At 45.3% G+C, this 20,851-nt stretch overlaps 1 protein-coding gene and 1 long non-coding RNA gene across 2 annotated transcripts in view; one reads left to right on the forward strand and one right to left on the reverse strand.

The window, feature by feature from the left end:
* The window catches only part of TMEM86A (transmembrane protein 86A), a 26,348-nt gene extending 14,593 nt beyond the window's left edge, over positions 1 to 11,755 (forward strand). The window contains exons 2-3 of the mRNA XM_054635340.2: positions 1,185 to 1,449; positions 5,521 to 11,755. Of these exons, the coding sequence (XP_054491315.1) occupies positions 1,185 to 1,449; positions 5,521 to 5,948 (693 nt within the window). The 3' untranslated portion in view covers positions 5,949 to 11,755. The remainder of the gene's footprint in view (positions 1 to 1,184; positions 1,450 to 5,520) is intronic.
* Positions 1,087 to 20,851, reverse strand: part of LOC143694336 (uncharacterized) — a 40,859-nt gene continuing 21,094 nt past the window's right edge. The window contains exon 9 of the long non-coding RNA XR_013182725.1: positions 1,087 to 20,566. This is a non-coding gene — a long non-coding RNA (uncharacterized LOC143694336). The remainder of the gene's footprint in view (positions 20,567 to 20,851) is intronic.

Genomic DNA, 20,851 nt, shown 5'->3' on the forward strand with positions numbered 1-20,851 from the left:
AGTGGGAAGTCATTGTGATATGCAGGAAATAAATCTTGCTTGACCAAAGAAATGAGAAGACTGAGGGTGAACCCCTGCATGCAGGGGAGCTCAGGGGGTCAGCTCACTGCCTTAGGTGCAAGAGGAAACAGGCCTCCCATAAGACTCTGGGACATAGCTCAGGCAGGCATGGAAGCAGTTACAGTCCTTTCTTTTGCTCCTTGTCTTTGCCCTCCTCTCTTCTCCAGGAGGAAATAAAATCATAGCTTTGTTTCTCACATAGACTTTTACCCACCTGCACTGAAATGCAGAAATGTGGCAGGAGGGCAGGTGAACACAATGCATATCACTGTGCAGAGTGGTCTCAGGTAAGTGTTCATCAAGAGCAGACCCAGCTTGTGGAGCCTGTAGCTCTGTGCCCTGCCCCTGCTGTGGTTTTTTTATGAGTAGCCAAGTGCTCGTGCTGCATTTTTATTCTGTATTTATACAGTGGAGTCCTGAGTCAAAACACTTCCTGCAATTACTGTATTATTAGAATATTGCTAGAACAAAGCCACACGAGGTTGATGTTGGTATTAGTCAGCCGAGGAAGTGACATCCTCACCTGGGAGGTTGATGTCTTGGGTTTTGACACTTGTGATTCCAACATCCAGCTCCAGACATGAGGCTACAGGGCAGGGAAAGAATGGGTTAGGTGAGAGGCTGTATCCTCAGGGTGATCTGCAACTGCCTAAGCAGGAGGATCTGTGTAGATGGGAGAGAAGATTTGTGCCTTTACTGGCTTGTTTGCTGCTGGGATATATCTGAGTATGCAGTATTTTCACAGCTCCTGGAAAGGTATATTAAAGGGATTAGCCTAAACATTGAGATAGGTGACAAGGAGCACCAGAGGAGTTTGACTAATGGCCTAAATATTTTCAGTGGAACAAGTAAAGAGAAAAGGTTCTAAAACTTCCTCCAAATCCACCACCCACGGCCCATCCTGCCAACTGAGAAGTGTTTTCAGCAGAGAGGGTCACAAAGATCTAGGCAGAGGATCATGGTCAAGTTCAACCAGCATTTCTTGGGGTAGGAACACTGCCAGCTGACAGTATATGGAAGAGCAACTTTCAAAGGGAACGAGCCAGTTCTGTTAAGAAGTTTATTTCACTGATGCTTCTGATGATCCTATTAATTTCCTGTTTTTTAATGTTTGTTTTCTTTAGGTGAAGAGTGAAGGCCCTAAACTGGTCCCCTTCTTCAAAGCCACTTGTGTCTATTTTGTCCTCTGGCTGCCAACTTCCAGCCCCTCTTGGTTCAGTGCCCTCATTAAATGTCTGCCCATCTTTTGCCTGTGGGTTTTCCTTCTGGCTCATGGGATTAACTTCTTAGTGTCACACCGGAGTGCCAGCCGCATCCTAGCGGGACTCATATTCTCGGCAGTGGGAGATGCCTTTCTCATCTGGCAGGAGCAAGGCTACTTCATTCATGGTGAGTACAATGTCAGTCCTGAAGGGATGCCACAGTGCCCAGCTGTTACCCTCTTTATTTAGTAATGAGTTGCTGGGCCACATGTTTTGTTTATTCATGTACAGCTTAAGCCCCGGGCGCTGGGAAGCACTCATCCCTTGACTAAAATCCATCATGGTTTGGGGAAGCACATCATGGATGAGTCTTTCTCTTGAGGTTAGAGAGGTAATTGGGTCAGGTTAGGTTTCCTGGCATGTGTCACAGCATCTGGGCTGGCTGGAGTTGAGAAGGTGGCATGCCAGGATTCCCTGGGGAATAGAAGGAAACGTGTGTGGCACTCGTCAGTTCCCGTAAAGCTACAGGAAGTATTTACCTCCCATCTCTCTGCAGAGAGATCTGTCAGCCCTTTGCTGTGAGGACTGGGGATGGAACATGTTGTGCACAGCTCCTTGGTGGAGAATAGGTGGAGAGAACATTTATGTTTTGATAGACAAGCCCATAGCCTGGGGGAGGCATTAAGTGGATGATAGAAACCAAAGCAGCAGCAATCTTGTCCTACTTGCAGGTTCATCAGTGTGAATCATGCAGCCTGTTGTACAAGACATGTCTGTTTAGCAAAACATTTAAATGATGGTCAATCAAGGACAAACCTTACTGCAGTGGTTATTCTTCTCTACAGAAAGATCCACATCTCTCAGAGCAAAATGAGCTTGGTTTATTTTGCTAGTTTGCAAACTGGAACATAATGATTCAGATTAATCATTTAAAGCCACGTTGAACCTGCCTGCAGCAACTCTCCCTGGGCTTGGACTGTCAAAAGAAATCAGCAGCAGTTGAGTTCTTCACTGAACTGACTGGTGGGGTTTCTGAAGTTAATTTTGGGATTGCACATAACACCCACCATTAAGTGGCTGCTGTAACTGTCCCACTGGAAAGTGTGATGAGAGGAGGGAACTTTCCTGACTTGTGCTGCCTTCAGATCTGAAAGTCAAAGGCTTATTTTTTGCCCTGTCTCATGAGGTTAATATCTAGTTTTATTCTGGGATTCCCACAAGCTCTTTCTTTACGAGAAAGAAGTGTGTGCAGTGCCAGATATGAAAGGCCAAATGCTCTGAATCTGGTTTTAATCCTGCTTCCCAAGGGCTTATCCCCATCCCATTAAAAGTTAATGTAAAAATGTTTACTGATTTTGTTGGGGTTTGGATTAGGCCCTGAGGATTGGATCTATCTGGCTGAATGTTGGGCACGCTGCTGAGGAGCTCCAGCTTTCTTGAGGTGCCATCCCTTCTGTGCTGAGTGCTGACATTCCCACTGTTGGGCCTCCTCCCAACAGGAGTACCTGGCTCAGTTGCCTCAGCCCAACTGGTTTTGCCTCCTGGAGTTGCTCCTTGAGCTATGGCCTGGAAAACATTCAAGGCCCATGTCCCCATGATTTTTGTGTTCAGACTCTTCTGCCCTTGTCCATTCCCGTGTAACTGGTATATCTCTGAGTTTCCTCTCCAAGTTACTGCTAGAGGAAGGTTAGCCAGTCACAGCAATTCAGCATCTGGTTGATGTGCTTTAATCTGCAAATGAGTTAGGTTTTCAGCCCTAGTCTCACAACTGAGAGGTTTTGCTTTGTGGGTTTGGGCACATTTTTTCTTCTTAAGGAGAAGAAAAGCTCTGTTGGAGCATTTTGAAAATCTCAGCCCACTGAGCTGCTACCTTCTGTAGAGAAGTGTTAATATTTGCATTTCAGATATAAGCACATAAAGTGCACTGCTCCATTTCATCCCTCACTTTGTCTGCAAAATGTGTTTTCTCCTATTTAAAATTCATCAGGTTGTTGTTGCTGAAAACTGACAATATTTTTGATATCATCAGTTGTGGGACTTCGAAGTTTGAGGAGAGAAGAGGAAATACTGGATAAAAATGTACATGCTTTTCAATTTCTGCAGTTTTTGGACTGAAAAGGGTTGGAAACTGGGCTCATTTGAAAAGCTTTTCAGACAATGAGTTTATAAAAGGACATTTGTTCATTACTTTATAGGGAAGTGAGAGCCTGGGAACCTACTTCTGGCACACTTGACTTTTTTTTCATTTTTGCTGCTTCAGTCCACTAATAACACACTGTTTTCTAACTACTCTTACTGCATGTAGAAGGTACTTCACAGTGTTAATATCCACCTCCTTTGACACTGCCTCCTTTGCAGGCACTTAGAAACAATTTATGCATTTGGTGAAGAAGACAGAGGAAACCCAGACAGTGGAAGAAAGTGGGAGAAAAGGGCTGATCTCCCTGATGTGGTTGAGAGATCCAAGCTAAAGGCTGAGAAATACAAGAGAAGTGCACCCCCTTCCCTGTGCAGCCATCACAGGTTTCTCTAGTTCCTGGCTTGATTTGTGGGTGTTGAATGAGTAAACCTGGGAGCTGACTCCCTTGTTTGTGACCAGCCTCACCACCTATCACGAAACTCCTCCTGCCTTTCCAGGCTCTTTGCCTGCTGCATCCTGTCCTCTCCTCCTCCTCCTCCTCGCTGCCAGATGCCTGCATGAAGAACAACACAGTTCCCTGTTGCAGAATGCTCCGTATAATGCCACTGAAGGAAAAAATATTGCTCACTGCTAGGATGACATATCCTTCTTCTCCTTACCACCTCCTGCACTATAACCCTATGAAAAGCTCTTGTCCTAAATCTCTTCTCATTTCCTTCAGTGTTTTGTCCATGAGGTGCAATAGCTCTGTGAAACATCAGCTTTTCATTATCCTCTTTTGTGCTTCTCTTCTTTCCCCTTCATGCTGAAGGGGAAATTCATGTCTATTTTCTCTAGCCTCACCCTGCAAAACAGATCCCACCAGCCCCCTCCCTCCTGTGGATTTCCTTCTCATCCCACCATGGCTGAGCTCTCAGTGGGTGTCTGATCTGGTCTTCCCCAAAGGCAGGGAGATGCTTCCACTTCTTCCTTGACTGCCTCAACACAAGAGAAGTAGGATGAATCAACATCTGCCAGCTGCAGGTTTTTGTGACTGCCTCTTACACCAGGGCATCACATGTTAAATGTGAACAAGTGTCCTGCTGGAGGATTCAGCTTCCCAGATCCTTTTCTCCATTTCATGCTTTAGAGTTGCATGAAAACTTCCAGCTCCTCTAATAACTTAACTCCTCTAATATCCCTGCCAGGAGAGCCTGCAGCTGCACCATGTGTGGGTCTGGGAACCAGAAGACCCAAGGAGCTGGGCTCTGTTTGTGGCCCATTATCTACAGTTGTCATGACAGCTTGGAGGCAGCAGCTGTGCCAACACATTGGGACATATTTTTGTCAAATGGATTAGTGGCAAGTTAATAACATATGGGCAGCACCTTCCAACACCCACATCTGGCATTTCTCAGTGGTGTTGCACTTCAAAGGAAAGCCAGCATTTTATTTTCCCTGACTGATTCCTGGTAAGGTTCATCTGAATCTTGCAAATAGCCATAAAATTGTTGGCAGATCACATTGGTGCAGTCCCTGAAATATGCCAGCTGCTTCTTTCCAGCTTAGGTTTCTCCCAGCTATGGGCAGAGATGGAGAAGCAGCCAGATTTAGTCCTCAAGTGCCTTTGGGTTTGTGGCTAAATACGGGCAAGCTTTGTGTCAGGGTTCAGAGGGATTAGTGTCTTTTGTCACGTTTTGTTCCTACACTGCTGTGCTTCCAGTCTTCTTGTTCTACATGTGACCTATGAGCAAAACACTGTGGATAGTTAGAGGGGGTGGTCTTTGGTCTACCTTGTTCCTAACCTTTCACCCAAAGCAGGGGAAGAGGAACTACCTGAAAAACAAGATCAATTAATTCTCCAGCAGCTTAGTTCCACCCAGCTTCTCAGCAGAAAGGCTTTTGTCACAGCAGAGCTGTACTTGGCTGCAGCTGTAATTGTGCTGGGCTTTTTTTTAGGTTGGAGGCTTGGTGCTATCTCCCATGTACAGATTTTATAATAAAATGGTCCCAAGTGGTCAATATGGTTGTCACTGCTAGTGTTACTGGTAGGTAACACTGCAAGGAATATTTTCTTCTGCTACTGCCTACCAGTCACTGATGAAAGGTCCCACTTTCTGTGTCAATGGCTCTTTCCAGGTCTGCTGATGTTTGGCATCACACACATCCTGTACTCTTCAGCCTTTGGCATGAAGCCTTTGGACCTCAAGGCTGGCTTGCTGATGGGCGTCGTTTCCAGTTCCTGCTACGCCTTCCTGTACTCCTACCTCTCGGGCCCCTTCACCTACCTGGTGGCCGTCTACATCGCCCTCATCGGCTTCATGGGCTGGCGGGCGGTGGCGGGCGTGCAGCTCTGCAACGACCTGTGGACGTGGACCAAGCTGTCGGCCTGCGTGGGCGCCATGCTCTTCATGGTGTCGGACCTGACCATCGCGCTCAACGAGTTCTGCTTCCCCGTGCCCTACTCGCGCTTCATCATCATGGCCACCTACTACGCGGCCCAGATGCTGATCGCGCTCTCGGCCGTGGAGACCAGGGATGAGGAGGACTTCAGGAAGAGGAGCTAGGTGGAGTGCCAATGGTCTCTGGACACATGGGTTATATCTCAGGTGCTGTAGCTGCATTCACCCCTGAGAGAGATCTCCATTTCTCTAGGCACACTGGTGATGTTGATTTTGCTTCTTTGAAGCATTACCTTTGGGAATTACATTTTTTTTGTTGGCTTTCGCTGAATACAGCTTACTTCAGTGTGGAGTCCACATCAGAAAGCTTAGACTGTCCCTGCAGTAGTTACTCATTCAACTTTTCCTCCTTGGAAGTGCTGTACTACTGCATTTTACTTGTTAGTCTTGAAATTGATGCTGAATGTCTGGGAAGAGGAGGGCTGGTGGAAAGCAAGTTTGGCCATTCACTGTGCTAAAAGGCTTGCTCTCAACTGTAGGCAGACAGGCACAGATCTCTGCTAAAGTCCTAGGTAAAAATTAATTTAACCAATGTTTGTCTCTTTTTGTGCATTACAGTATGCAAACTGGAGCTATTCCTCTACTGAAAGGAAGCTTGGAGGGAGAATAAAAAGAGCATATCCAGCTGTGAGCTGAGCTCTGGAGTCAATGGCAGCGTGTACCCAGCAGAGCCAGCAAGAAAGCAGAGCCCCAAGCTGAGGGCACAGAGTGAGAGGTGTGCTGGCAGTGCTGTGTGCTTTGATTGCAGTGCTCACTGCTCCAGGGCAGGTCAGCATTGCTGCTTGTGGCAGAGCTGTAGAGAGCAGGAGTTTGGTGGGATTTCAGGGACATCTCAGTGCTCTCCCTCTCCTCATGCACATAGTTACACAGTGCCTGCAGCCACCAGTGAGATGTAATGGGCACATGAGGAACTTTGATTTTTAAAGCAGAACATACTCATTGTCTTAGTGTATGTCCTAATTATCCTTAGTATGGCAGACAGGCATCTCATCTTTATGTCTTTTTTTCTCCAATGTCCTAACAAAGAGTATTCCATGTACCCATTAAGTTTTAGTAGGACCTCCAGTAGTACTTTTAGTACTGCTGCCTGCAGTATCTTAAATCTTTGTGTGAGCATTTCCTGTGATCAAGGCCCTGATTTTGGATGTAGATTGCCATGTTTTGCCAGCTGGTGGAAAACGATCCTCTTTGCACCACTTCTTTTTTTGTCAGAAAGCCCCTTTTCAGCAGAGCTTCCTGAAAAGCACTGTCCTTTGTGTTCAACATGCCTGCCACTTCCTTCTCAAACTCACATGAACTCACATAGAACCCTGCTAGCTTTTCTCTTGTGTTAAGAGGTGCTGCATGGGTCTCCTGCTCCTCTCCAGCTTCACCTGGTGTGCCTGGCAGGGAATAGGCATTGCCTCCCCATGACTTCTCCATCAGAGCAAATGCAGCCAGTATTACAGAAATCTGGGCTAACATCCTGACTCCTTGGGGCATCTGCTGCTTTTCAGACAGGGATCAGAAAGGTCAGCTGCATTATGGACAGGGAAAGCCTTCCTGTAGGTAGCAGAGCCTGTGTAATCCCTTTCCTTTAATGCTGTTATGTAATACTGTCAGTATTCATTCACTGGCACATGGGGGCCTGCCTGGAGTAAACAGCTAAGGGAATTCAGAGCCATACACCATTTTCATTCATCAGCATTGCTTATCTCCTGGCCACAGATTGAACCCTGCAGTGGAGCTCTCTGCAGATGTCACCTGCTGCTGCTCAGCTTGGCTGTTTGCAAATCTCCTCCAGCAAAAAAGTGACCCAGCTGAGAGGAAGTCTAAGCATTTGGGGTGGACCCCACCATCCTCCCAGCATGTGAGCTAACAGCACACTGCAGTCTTTGAATCCCAGCTCCTTGGCATGGGTCAGCACACTCAGTCCTTAGCTGGCAGTTCTTCAGAGGAGCTCCCCCACATCCTGAGCTTCCCTTCGCTTTGAGGGAAATGCTTGTGTGATAAAGTAAGCTTTATTTAAAAGTCTTGAGTTTTGATTCTCTTTTCTCCCTCTCTAGAAACGAGTAGTCTTGAACTTCCTGAAAATAGCTCAGTTGCTTTTCTGTGTGCTTTTTCTTCTTGGCTGGCTTTGCTGTCCTGCTGTACCATCAGCCACTGGATAGCTGCAGAAAAGAATCTTGATGTGTTATTAGGAGGCCTCTCCACTGGCCATCAGAGGTGTAGTTTCTGGTGGCAGAGGTCTCTGGGTGGGACAGCAGAAACTTGTGCAGCCCAAGTGGGCTGTTGTTCCCTTGCTGCCCTGGAACAGGTCATCTGGAGTGACCTGGCTGGGACACACTGGCCAGTCACACTGGCTCCATCCTGCTGCTGTGACAGCCTCAGCCTTCCCAGGAACATGAGGCAGAGCCCTCAGCATACAAAGGAGAGTCCTGGTTGGCTTGGAGGTTTGCTGGCAAAGGCTCTTAATCTTCAAAATCTCTCTCTGGCTCTGCATTCCTCTTTCTAATCCATATTACTTGAATGAGACCATTTCCCTGGAGACTCTTTCCTGCTGGGAAGAGACCAGCTGCTGTGGACTGTGATCTGACACAATTTTGAGATGCCTAAATCCTGAGAAGCACTAAGCAGTTGCTGGCAGTCTGTTAAATAACTTTTTCTGGGATTAAAACTGTTCTCTCAACCCCATTGAGGGCAACCTTCACTTTGAAATAGAGCAAAAAAAAGGAGTGGTGTTCATATGTGACAAACGGTGTTACTGTCTGTGGGACTGCCTTTGTGGACCCTCCTGTTGCCTCTTTGTAAAACTGAGGTTCAATCCATTCCTCTCCTTTTCAGGAGTATAGTCCTTGAGAAGCACCCAGTCTTTGGCCCAGGAACATTACAGAGGGAGTGAAGCCTTCCAGGTGGTGTAGTGTTCCTGGCCCCAGCAGCAGCTCCTTTTGTTGCTAAGCACAGAGGCTTTCTTTTCACACTGCTGTATCCAAACATCCTTCTGCAAGCCCTGTCTACGGTCACTTGAGCTTACACACGTGGTTTGGTCACTTTCTGTAGTTACCAGCCTCTTGGAGGTCCTTTGGCTCTTTAATTGGACATATAAAAGATGCAGCATGTTTACTTCAGCCTCTTTCTGTAGGCAGATCCTCCTTGCACAGAACTCCCAGGGTCAGTCAGAGAAGCAGTGCTAATTGCAACTTGTTTTTAAGTGCTGGTAATGCTGTGTCAGAGGGTGATGGTCATGTAGAAATGGCAGGATAAGAAGAACAAAGCCAGAGGATTTTAACTTTAAGCTTTACTCTTACTCTGTGCTGGATACCTGGCTTCTTACTCCTCCATATTGAGGCATCTGTGAGACTGATTGGTTTCAGGATTACTCTAACATGGCTTTTGAGTAGTTTGCTTGAAGGTTTCATGTTGTCATCAGTGGAGGCAATTTATATATTTTTACAGAAGCTTATAAAATTCCCAGGAGGAGCTTAGCAGTTTTTGGTGGTTCTTCAAAGTTTTCCAGACTTGTAGTTTGACACTAGCACCTGCATTTTCATCTTGCTATCGTGGTATTTTTGGGAGCTGTTCTGGAAGAAGCAGGTGAAAGCAAACAGCAACTGTAGATCTCAGTAGCAGGTGCCTCTTTCTCTTTGCTTGGTTTCTGAATACAGACAGGGTATCTTTTAAGCAGAGGCATCATAACTGTATTCTAGGAAGAGGATGGGAAGTTGCTGACTCCTCATGACAGAAATCCTCCTGCCTTTTATCCATGTTCACTCCTTTTGTGGCCTTGGGTGAGTCACTTAAATTTTCTGGGGCCAGGAGCATATGTGGTGTATGAGGACCAGTGCAATGCAAAGTTATCTCAGCAGGGAACCAGGCCCTCAACCCGTTCTAAAATGGAGATATTGCCCCTTACCTACCTCCCAAGGATATCGTGAGGATTGATGCTCATACAGCACTTTGAAGATGTCAAGTGCTATGTAAGTCACAAGTATTATCCAGCTTTAATGTTAAAATTGCTTTTAGGGATCTGCAGGACTTCTCTTAAAACATGGAATGTGTGACTGCCTTTTCAAATTGCATCAGATAGGAAAATATTGCAAAATATTTATTCATTTTATTCATGCTGGTTAATAGAATGGGCTCAGCTACACTTGAACTCTGAGGGAGGTTTAGCTTAAAAATCTGAACTCTCTAATTTCAGTCTTGCAGATGAGTTTTAGTTCTTCTAAAAGCCTTGACCAAATTCTTGCATCCAACTTTTGCAGTCTGGTCTTGTCCCTCACTGTTAGCTAGAGTAAATATAATCCAGCCAAAACAGAGTGCCTCACAGTCTGCTGTGGCTTTTGAAAAAGCTGGAACAGAAAATGAAGTAATTCTGTTCAACCTTCAGTCTGCAGAAGGTCAGCTGGGTTTCATGAGACAGCTTTCAAAGGGATGTTTAATTTCTCCGATTAAGTTTCACTGGCTTTAAAATCAGCAGAGAGAGAAAGCCTTGATGGAATCAATAAGGTTGGCACATCCTTCTTGGATTCATTTTTTTAATCCAAATGAAGGAAGCAGTGGGTTTTGTAGCAAAGGAAGTGCTTGTACCACCAGTTCCTTGGCCCAGAACAAAAGCTGATCTAGAAATACAGCTCTCAACCATCACCGTGTTCTCAACTAGGATAAAAATGCCACTGTTCACTGATCTAAATCTGGACCACAGCTAGAAACTACCTAGTTTTTGTAGCACTAGCTGCTGTACAAACACAAATGAAGGCAAGGAATTACACACCAAGGAATGTGAGCTGTGTACTTGTGAAATGGACCATTATTTTGAAGCAGCTGCAGTAAAATCTTAATATGAACTCAGAAGCAAACACAATGCAAATTTTTATGGTTTCTTTAAAATATTTGATGGGTTTTCATTTTCTTCGTTTGGAGAAAATTTTCTTAATGTTATTTTTATTTTTGCTCTTACTGTAAAGAATAAAAATACACAACTCTAGACAGACTACAAATGGAAAAAAAGTGGCCAGTTGGCAGCAATGCCAAAACTTCTGTGGTCTGTATTGTTTGTGTGGTGACACTATGCTGCTGTCAGGTGAGCTACTGGAGGATGGCTCAAAAGTGAGGCTGAAGCACAAGATGCAGGTGTTGAGCCACCAAGACTTCAGTGGGAGCATGACTGGGCCAATTTGGATCAGTCAAAAGACAGAGCATAAGGAAATAAAAGACACCTTTTCCTGACAGAAGAGAAGCAAGAAACCAAAACCAGCCCGTTGGGCAATGGTGCTGAATCACTACCAACATTTTAATGTAGACCCTGCTGATGCAGGTTCCTGCTGGACCAAGCCTTGCTCCTAATTCAGCTGGGGAGGCTTGCTCCAAGCCTATGGTGCTGGCAGGGTCAGGCCAGCAGAACCTGAAGCTTTGTTAAATAAAACTCAGAAACCAGAAAGCAACAACAAAAACAAGAATAAAACCCCAAAACCACAATAAAACCCAAAACCCCAAAAAAACAACAACAACAACAACAAAAAAATCTAACAAGGAAGGAGAAAGCAAATGCCACCGGGTAAGTGGCAGTTCTGTGTGCCTGAGAATGCAGAGTGGCTGGTCTGCCCTGAACACTAATCTCTATGTCTTGGACCTGTGTGAGTCTCTTGACTCCAGCCCCTCTCCCACACATTCCAGGCAAAGTGCACTGAAAATGTGACTGAAGCAGCTGCTCTCCTCTGGGCAGTCAAACACTTTGCCATGGCTGAAAGTCTCTGGCACTTACTTTCTTTACTGTGATTGTAAAGGTCACCACATGCAGTACAGCCACTTGATCTGGGATCTTTTCTTAACACATTTTTATGCTGATTTTACTATTCTTTGTTTGGAATGTAATTTTTTTTTCTCATTTCTTCTGTGTGTAACAGCAATTAAAAATATTAATTTACTCGGTATTTTTACTGTGCAGATAGAAGCCTCCTTGCTCATTTTCTGTTTCTGTCACTGATTCAGCAGGGAATATGAGGCCCCTCTGTGGTGGGCAGCTTTGTGCCACTGTTACAGCCTCCAGCATAGTTTGTGCTGGAGCAGCTCAGCACCCCACTAAAGCTGACTGCCACAGTCAGCCACAGCATTCCTACCTGGGGAACCTTGGAAAACACCCACGTGCACCATACAGAGCACATCCAACACAAACCAGCCAGGCACTGGGCTGGGGTTACACCACATCCTGGCTGCCCTGGGATGCCAATCTCAGGAGCAAGCTTGGCCCTTGCTGCTCCAGCCATTCCCACAGACAGTGGCCATTTGTCCACACTTCCAGGGAGAAGGGAGCTTGCAGCCCAGGGCTGCTCCAGGAAGACTTCTCACTGCCAGCAATTCCCAGACTTATGGCCAAATCTCTCTCGCCCCTCGTCCCAGGAAACATTTCCAGGAGGGAAGGAGTAGAGTAGTCTGTACACATTTTTCTGGTTGGGGATCTGATGCCAGCTTCTTCAGCTGTTTGATGCAGTGGCACAGATATTTTGTTTCATTAATCCTGAACCAGGCCATCTGTCAGCAGTGGAACAAGGTTCCAAGGATTTATAGCATAGAAACCCAGTGGGTGTAAGTGCTCCCAGTCAGTTAAATGGATTTGCTTGCAGGTTTAATGGAGACTTCTTCATACTCCCCTTCCTGATGATGTGAGAACGAATCAGTACCAGACAGAAATACAACCAAATTATTTTCAAGGCAGCCTAAAGGGGTTAACAGGAGGCAAAAGGGAGTGATTCTCTCCTCTTCCTTTTATTTTGTCTTTTACAATTCTTTTCAAAATCTTAGAGGCCTGCTGGGAGGAGCATCCTGTTTCCTCATACCTCCTTCCTAGCTCCAGATGGAACAAAAGTGATACAATATTCTCAGACTGTGTGTGTCTGGGTCACTGGCCACTGCTGTGTTTTTATTCCAGATCTGGCTCCTGAAAGATTTCAGTCTACATTACAAGAACCAGCACCAGTGTATGTATATTTGTATTGATCTACCTGTCAGCCTGTTCAGTGGTTCAGATTTTCTGTAATCCCTTATTTAGGCATGGCCACAGCAGTGAAGTTCCTGCACTTTCTGTGGCCAGCTCTTTTACAATGTGACTCCCTCATGTGCAAAGCTGTATTTACTTAGTATTGCAAGGATTTAAGTATTTCAGATTTATGGCTTACTCTGTGTTTATATGCAATCTCACATAAAGAAGCCTAAAATATCATGGAGCTCCTGCTGGGCTATCTGGAGAAAAGGAGGCAGAATCCAAGTCTATTCTTGAGCTTGGAAGCAGGATTCTCTCCAACCTTTGGGACCTTTTATTACCATTAAGATACAATAGCAGAGGGTACTAGAAATACCACCTTTGTCATCCTACTGTACAAAATCATTAGAGGGAAGGAAGATGGAAACACTGGAAGTGCCCCTGCTGAGCAGAATTCCCACTCTACCACCTGGTCTAACTGACCCTCAGAGAAGCCAAGGGCAGCTGCATTTTGAGCCACATGACAACAAACTACACAGCCACAACAATGCTGTTCTGCATGCCAGACCAGGCACAGCTAGTTCCACTAATTATATCTTATGTTTCAACTTCTGCAAATTTCCTGTCCCTGTGTCCATCTTTTTTTAAAGAAAAGGACTAAGTGCCATAATTAGTGCAGTCAACCCTATGTTTTGAGTGCAAGTCTCACAAAGTTATGGATAAAAAGCTTTATAAAATTTTAAAGGTTTTAAAGCTCTATAAGGCTTTCCACTGTTTAAAGGAAAAAGTCTGGTGACAGTTTTTGTAGGAAGAGACAGTTCATATTTAGGGAGTTCTCATTTTCACTCCCATTTCCCCTTGTTCACTTCAGCACTGTTCTAAATAATTTACTTTGGGTCTAACAATCTTTGTGTTCTTTGCAACCTGCCCCCTCCCAGCCTGAGGAAAATTCATTATATTCACCCCTTCTGAGCTACAAGAGCAGCAGAGCTGCTGCTGTGTTTCACTGAGGTGGTGCAATGCCCTATTTGTTTTTGTAAATATTATGAAAGGGCTAAAACTGAAAAACATGGCTAAGCAGAAGAGTGCAATTAAAGAAGAGAAATAGAAGAGTACATAAGTATTGGGTTTGTGTGGGAAGGCTTTGGTGGCAGGAGGGAACTGCAGGGGTGGCTTCTGTGAGAGGCTGCTGGAAGCTTTCTCTGTGTCTAGTAGAAGCAATGGGTCCAAGTGCCTCTGTGTCAACACTTTTGAGAAGGGGAAGATAACTGCAACAGCAACTGCAGCTAAAGAGGGGAGTGAGAATATGTGAGAGCAGAGCAGAGAGGGAGAAAGATGAGGCATGATGAACTGGCCACAGACCCCATTCCCCATCCACCTGCACCAGTGGGTAAAGGAAGTAAAGAATTCTGAAATAAAGCTAAGCCCAGGAAGAAGGGAGGAGTAGGGAAAGATGTTTTGAAATTTAGCAGTTTACTTTCCTTACACTATTCTGATTTGATTGGTAATAAATTAAATTCCCCAAGCTGAGTGTGTTTTGCCTGTGACAGTAATTGGTGAGTGATCTCCCTATCCTAAGCTTGCTTCATAAGCCTTTTGTTAAATTTTCTCTCTCCTGTCCAGCTGTGGAAGGGTAGTGATAAAATAGCTTTGGTCTGCACCAGGTGTCCAGCTGGGGTAAACACACCACAATATATTAAGAGGAATTGAGATAGAAGTTTAGTCCCTGTGGAATCAACACAGAAACCAGCTACTCCTCAGAGTTGTTCAAATCAGCACATTTGCTCAGCCCTTAGGTCAGTCCTTACTCCTTTTCCATAGGACAGCCTGTCAGCAGGTATAGACCACTGAAAGTCTCTGAAAAATGTCCCTAAAGAGAATCTTTTAAGTCTGGTCTGAATGGGCTCATTTCCTAATGAAGAGTGCTTGTTTCCACATGAGACATGATGCCCTCCAGTGTACAGTGCCCAATTCCAGGCAGTAACTACCTTTCTTCCAGAACTAAAATTATCAAAAATGTAGTTCCTAAAAGAATAAAAAACAAATCTACAGTTAAGCTGGATTTGACAGGAATGCCTTATCTGCTAAAGTCAGTTTTACAGTCTCTTATTCTGAGTCCTGATTTCCCACCTCAGCTGCAAATATCTGGCAGCAGAGAGACCCTACCCAGAAACTGCCCAGGTCAAGACAAGGAGGAGCCTCAGGAGCCCTCAGGCATAGGCTCCCATTGAGGAACCTGGGTATAAATCAGCACCTCACCCATACAGTGCTTTTGCAAGCCTCACTCCCCAGCCAGCTCGGCTGCTTTGAGTAACTTTGAAGAGGTGTGTTCCTGTTGTACCAGTGCTCACCTCAACAAGCTCAGTGTGGGAGGGCAGAGGGAAAGTGCCACCCAGCAAGCAGATCTCTGAGGGGATAGGGAGCTGTTCTCGTGCCCCCCAGGCCTGCCTGCCTTCCCTGAGCAGGGTGAAGCACTGTCAGGATTCCTTGCATCAGCCTGGCTGGCAGCGGAGAAAGCTCCCACTGATTTTAGGTACAGGGAAGGTGTGCTCCAGCTCTGCCTTCAGGGAGGAGTGTACCAGGGTGCATGAGAAGTAGGACACATGGTAACAACAGGAATTATTAGAAAAATGGTAAAGAATTGCTTCTAGTCTTTTGGGTGGGCAGTTGCTGGCTTCAGTGAAGAAGTGTTGCATGTATTGTACACACAAACACAGATCAGTTTGAAAATCAGAGCAGGAAACCCAGTGTGAGCATCCTTTCCCTCTGCTGACCCCCTGTGAGCTACTTCCACATTAGCAGAGAGAACCAAACCCTGGGTGGGGTGTGTTTGTGTGCCCAGCAGTTGTCAGCAGGCTGTCCAGAAGTAATGATCTCAGTCAAAAATAGCCCTGAAAGATCTTTCCAAATATAGTCCCTCATTATTGGTGCTGTATCAGTTTCATTCCAGGCTGTGCCTGGCAGCCTCTCTTGTCCCCTTTAAGAGGACACTAACAGGCCTGAGGCCCCAGGGCCTTTCTCTAAAACATGTCTGTAAAACCTCAGCCTATGCACCTGGAAGAATCCATGCTCACACCATCAATTTGAACCAAGCTCTGTGTTACAACCTGATTTAAAGCTTCACTGCTTTCAACAAAAGAGGGAAGGGAGAGTGGGATATGTGATGTTTGATTTTCTTCCTCTTTTTGTCTTGGAATCCTTACTAGCTGTCATACAACGTTCCTTGTATGACTAGCTGAACATCCTTGCAAAATCCTTCCATTTTACAAAGGAAGAGAACAGATGTACCCAGTGCAGTGGCTGTGCAAAAAAAGCACAAGGCTAGTGGCAGAGTGCATCCATGGACTGCTTGGAAGTGCTAAGTATGCCATGGATGCAGGGCAAGCCTAGTTAGGGACTGAGAACTGGCCATGTTTGCTTCTGAGCCATTTAGGGAATTCATGAGGCCTGCTGGCCAAAATAAGCCATTTTAAGGGATACAAGACTGCCTTAAAACAACTGAAGATAAATCACAGTGACTTCAAAGGAAGACAGAGTTAGTCTGGTTTTTTTGGATATGAAGGTAAGTTCCTACAGTGTGGCCCTTGCAGCTCCAGCACCTACAGCTTGAGCAATCCCTTCTTCTGGACAAGGGGGAGAGCCCAGAGGAGTGAGATCCACAGTGCCAGTCCCAGCAAGTGTGTTTGTCCTGGGAAATAGCAGGGTGTGAACTGCATTCAGACATGAAATCTCATGGTTCCTCAGCCTGCAGGGAATCACCCCCAACAAGTCCCAGTGGCTGCACACCTGACCTAGCACAGATGATCAGCTCGCAGCTGCAGGTTGTAGGGCTCATAAGCAGGCAGGTGCTTCTTGTTGAGCCACACTTCCTAGGCTTGGAAGTGTTGCTAAGGGTTTCCCTGTACTGGGGTCACTGATGACAGCCCAGCTCAGGGCACAGCTGCTGTGTGGCTCCTCAGTGGGGCCACATGCTGTCACATGCTGTGGCTCCTCAGTGGGGCCACGAAGCAGGAAGCACTCTCCTTCCCAGGATATTCCATCTTGAAGTCAAAATGCTGCGGGAGACAGTCACTGCAGACTGCTTCCCACTGCACACACAAACATGCAACCAGAGCCAGCACCATCAGCACACAGAGTCCTCTTGTGCATGAGTACAAATCTTAAAGACCTTGGTATGACTTTTCATGATCTAGATCTTCCCATAAGGGAAAACCCAGGGAGTAGGAAGAATGAATAATACACCACATTTCTCTTGGCATCTGACCAGCATACCTGTCTCAACATGCAAACAAATACATACTGAAAAGCAAGAGGGAAAGGAATTGGAAATGTCATTCTCCCATTAATCTGCTATGTAACTCTAAGCAAGCAATTAATTTCTTTGTTTCTTCAGCTGTAACTGACGTGTCAGACTTTTGCTCCACAAGGATATATTGATGCATTCTCTCACTAATGCCATTAAATTGTAAAGTGTTTTCGGATATTTGGCTCCCAAAGCACTTTAGAAACGCATGATTAAATTACACCCAATTATAAACCAAAGCAGGTGATCTTGTAGAGGAAGGGATATTGCTCTGCTGGTGTTGCTCTGAGGCATTAATAGTCTACAGAACGCTCAGGGGAAATCAAGGGGAACAGCATGGACAATTTCCACTGTCCACTGCAAATCTTCCATTTTCAGCCTGTATTTAAACACATTTCTTGAAGTACTTAATACTGCTTGTTGCATTGACATGGGATCTCATCAGGTAAATCCCCCGGATTGTAAATGTAGCACTGTATGGCAAAATTCCTTCATGAGATCTCATTCTCAGAAAAGAGCTTATGTCCTCATTCTCCTTCAGAGTTTTTCTATCATCTCTCAGGTTTATGCAAATAAACCTTGTGACTTGCCATTTGTAATGAAGACTAGGAAATCAGTTCACATCTATGTCCTGCTGGTCCTGCCTGAAGACAGATAGGCTATTATCAAAGGAATGCAGTGCAAGGCAGAGCCAACCCAACTTTCTCCCATTTACAACTCTTACACTTGCCTACATGCACAGAAGTTACTGAAGTAATTTCAGGCTCTGTAGAATCCAGGCCTGGAGCACTTCCACACAAGAACACAACTACAGCCATGTAACTGGAAGTGCTTTTTCTCAGCTGCACATGTAGCCAAAGTAACACACCTATGGTCTAATCCATCAGGAAAGGCTGATTGGGAAATACAAATACACAATTTGACACCTCATTACTCCTTTTAGTGTGCCACTCATCTGTCAATTTAATGTGTTGCCCATTACTCTTCATGGGATCAGAAGACTCATAGCAGCATGTGGATAGACTTCTGAAGAAATAGATGCCTAATCTAGTAATATGTATTAATAAATATATTTTTTTATATTGCTACATTGTTTATTACACCAGGCACAGGCCAATCAAAAAAAAAAAAAAAAGAAGTCTTTTATCTCACTGTTTAGAGTCCCTGCATTCTGCAATTTCCAGACTGGGCAGAAGGATCAGTTACCCTTTTGCCTTGATTAGCTGGGCCATGCTCAGTTATGTTTGGGAGCACTGCTGATTAGACATCCATGTTATGATTAGGCACATGTAGGGAGCAACTGAACAAAGAAGGTGGCATTTACCTGACAAGATGACCTCTAATTTAATGTGCTTTCAGGGACTTCTGGTCCAGAAAGACTGTCACACAGACTCCTACGTGTCACAGATTTCTTTGCTTCTCATTTAGGGAACAGATCCCAGTCAGATTGAAATGTGCTACAAGAAAAATGACTTGTAACACCAATTTTCTGTTATGTCAAGACATGATAATATCACCCTCTGAGCACACACGTGTCCTGAATTTTAATTTAATCAGCACCTGTATAAAGTGCTATGGCTACATACACAGCTAGTAAAAGGAAGTCTGGTCTTGAAGAGATTGCCAACAAATGGAAGGGATAGAAGAGGAGGTGTTCTTGTATCTAATCCCCAGGTGAGCACCTGAGGTGCAAAGCAGGTCAGTGACATACCCATGGCCACACAGGGAGCCTGAGCTTAACCCCAAGTCTTGTGCTTACCTCTGTGTCTGGAGATGTTCCATTGCTCCTGAGAATCCAGAGGGTCAGTGTCCCCACTGTCATTGCAGACAGTGCCTCAGAAGAAGTATTTCCTCCCTGGAGCAGGCCTGTGACAGGATATTTATTGCTGTAGACCTTCTCTGTGCCTGTGAACCACGTGCCAGAACTGACATCACATTGCAGGACACCATGATACATCTCCTAGTTGTCCTCTGCATCTGAGCTGTGGTTTAGGGCCATGGTTCTGGGATTCCTTCAGCCAGCTGCAGATTACTGGGTGGTCAGGGAAAGCTAAGAGTTAATGAGCTATTTAAGCACTACTTTATTCTGTTTGGCTCCCTCCCTCCATCCCTTTTCTGGGGCAAAAATATTTCACTTCCAAAGTCACTGTGTGTCTAGGAAAGTACTTCCTTCCTTGATCCTTTCTACCCTGAGCAACCTGAGGGCCAATTTGTACTGGGTAATTACCTTCTGATGAAAAAATAAGGCTGTTACTTTTGAAAAGTAATAGCTCTGAAAGGATGATAAGTGCATAGGTCACTAACCCCAGCAGATCATTACAGTAACAGGAGTCTCTCTAAGGACCCAAGCCAGCCTCCCTCCACTTGGCTGGCACTGACCCACTGGCAGTGAAAATGATGTCACCAGATTGCTGAGGGGACAGACAGTGTTGAGTCAGTGCTGTTATGGGGATATGGCTGTTGAAATAATGACATAAAAAACAAGGTAGCATTGGGAGTGTCTGGAGCAATAACTGCTTCACCCTTTCCCTCCACATTGAACAGAGTAAACAAAGCCTCAGCAGTACCATCCTTATTCCTTGGCTCTGAGCCATGCTGCTCCAGGCTTAGCTCAGCTAACTTGAAGGAGGGAGTTGGGAAACACAATGAAGGAGTGGGAAAGTCTTTTCTGACCAGAGAATGTTTCTTCACTTGAGTGGAAACATTTTGGATTGCTCCCGCGGCCTTTTTTGGATAAAGGGTTGTATAATTGGAAGCATCTGTTTTGGGGTTTTTTTTAAAGGGAAAAACCCCAACCTTCCTAACCCTAGTACTGATGCAGAGATTGTGTGTAATTTCCATCAGCACAAGAGTACCTCCTGTCAGCACCCCAAGGTGATGGAGTTTTCTCTACACTGTACCTGCAGCTTGCATGCTAATGTTGTAAAGGACATCTCTGCGACTCCTCCTGAGGATAATGTGAAAACAGGTCAGAAACAAATCTCTTGGTGCTGTGGATGAGGACTGGGAATGGTTCTTGTTCTCCCTCTTTTTCCACACCACTGGTGGTGGTGGTGGGGAGCACTGGTCAAGACAACTGCAAATGTGAAGTTCTGTGTCCTGGCTTGGGCAGCAACAGAAAAAATCCTCATCTTTGAGCACAACAGGGATGTCTGTGGCTACAGGAGCTACTTGTATGGAATCAGCCCAATAGAAAAATGTTTCAAGAACACCAGTGCTGGAGATTTCTTCAATCTGCAAAGGCAGTGGCAGGCTTTGTCCCCAGCAAAGTGCACACAGCTGGCATGGCCTGGGAGATTCCACATAACCTCATGCTACAGTTCATTAGTTTAATCATCTTGGAAGCTGAGGGAAGACATCTGGTGTGGTACAGATCAACTCAAACAATTTAAACTGAGAGGTACCTTCTTACAGTGGGGGTCATTTTGCAAGGTCCTGTGGAGCCTGAGCTCATGTAGTGGTCTAGGATTAAAAAAACAAAAAAAGGAAAGCATATAAATTGCTGTTAGCATCGATAGAAATGAACTCAACATCCACACCAATATAAATTGTACCTCAGGACAGTGTTGGGGCCTCAAGCACTGTCTTTATGACCCTAGGTCACTCAAGGTTAAATCAAGAAGGATTTCTCTTCACCTAACGTGGAATGTAGTTGCATGCTTGAAAAATTCTGCTTTTCATGGTGAATCACAGAGCCTCCCCAATGTTTTATGGTTTGTTGAGCACTGCTGCTCCACCTGTGAGGGG

Source organism: Agelaius phoeniceus, chromosome 6 (genome assembly GCF_051311805.1).
Source record: "Agelaius phoeniceus isolate bAgePho1 chromosome 6, bAgePho1.hap1, whole genome shotgun sequence".
Lineage (NCBI taxonomy): Eukaryota > Metazoa > Chordata > Aves > Passeriformes > Icteridae > Agelaius > Agelaius phoeniceus.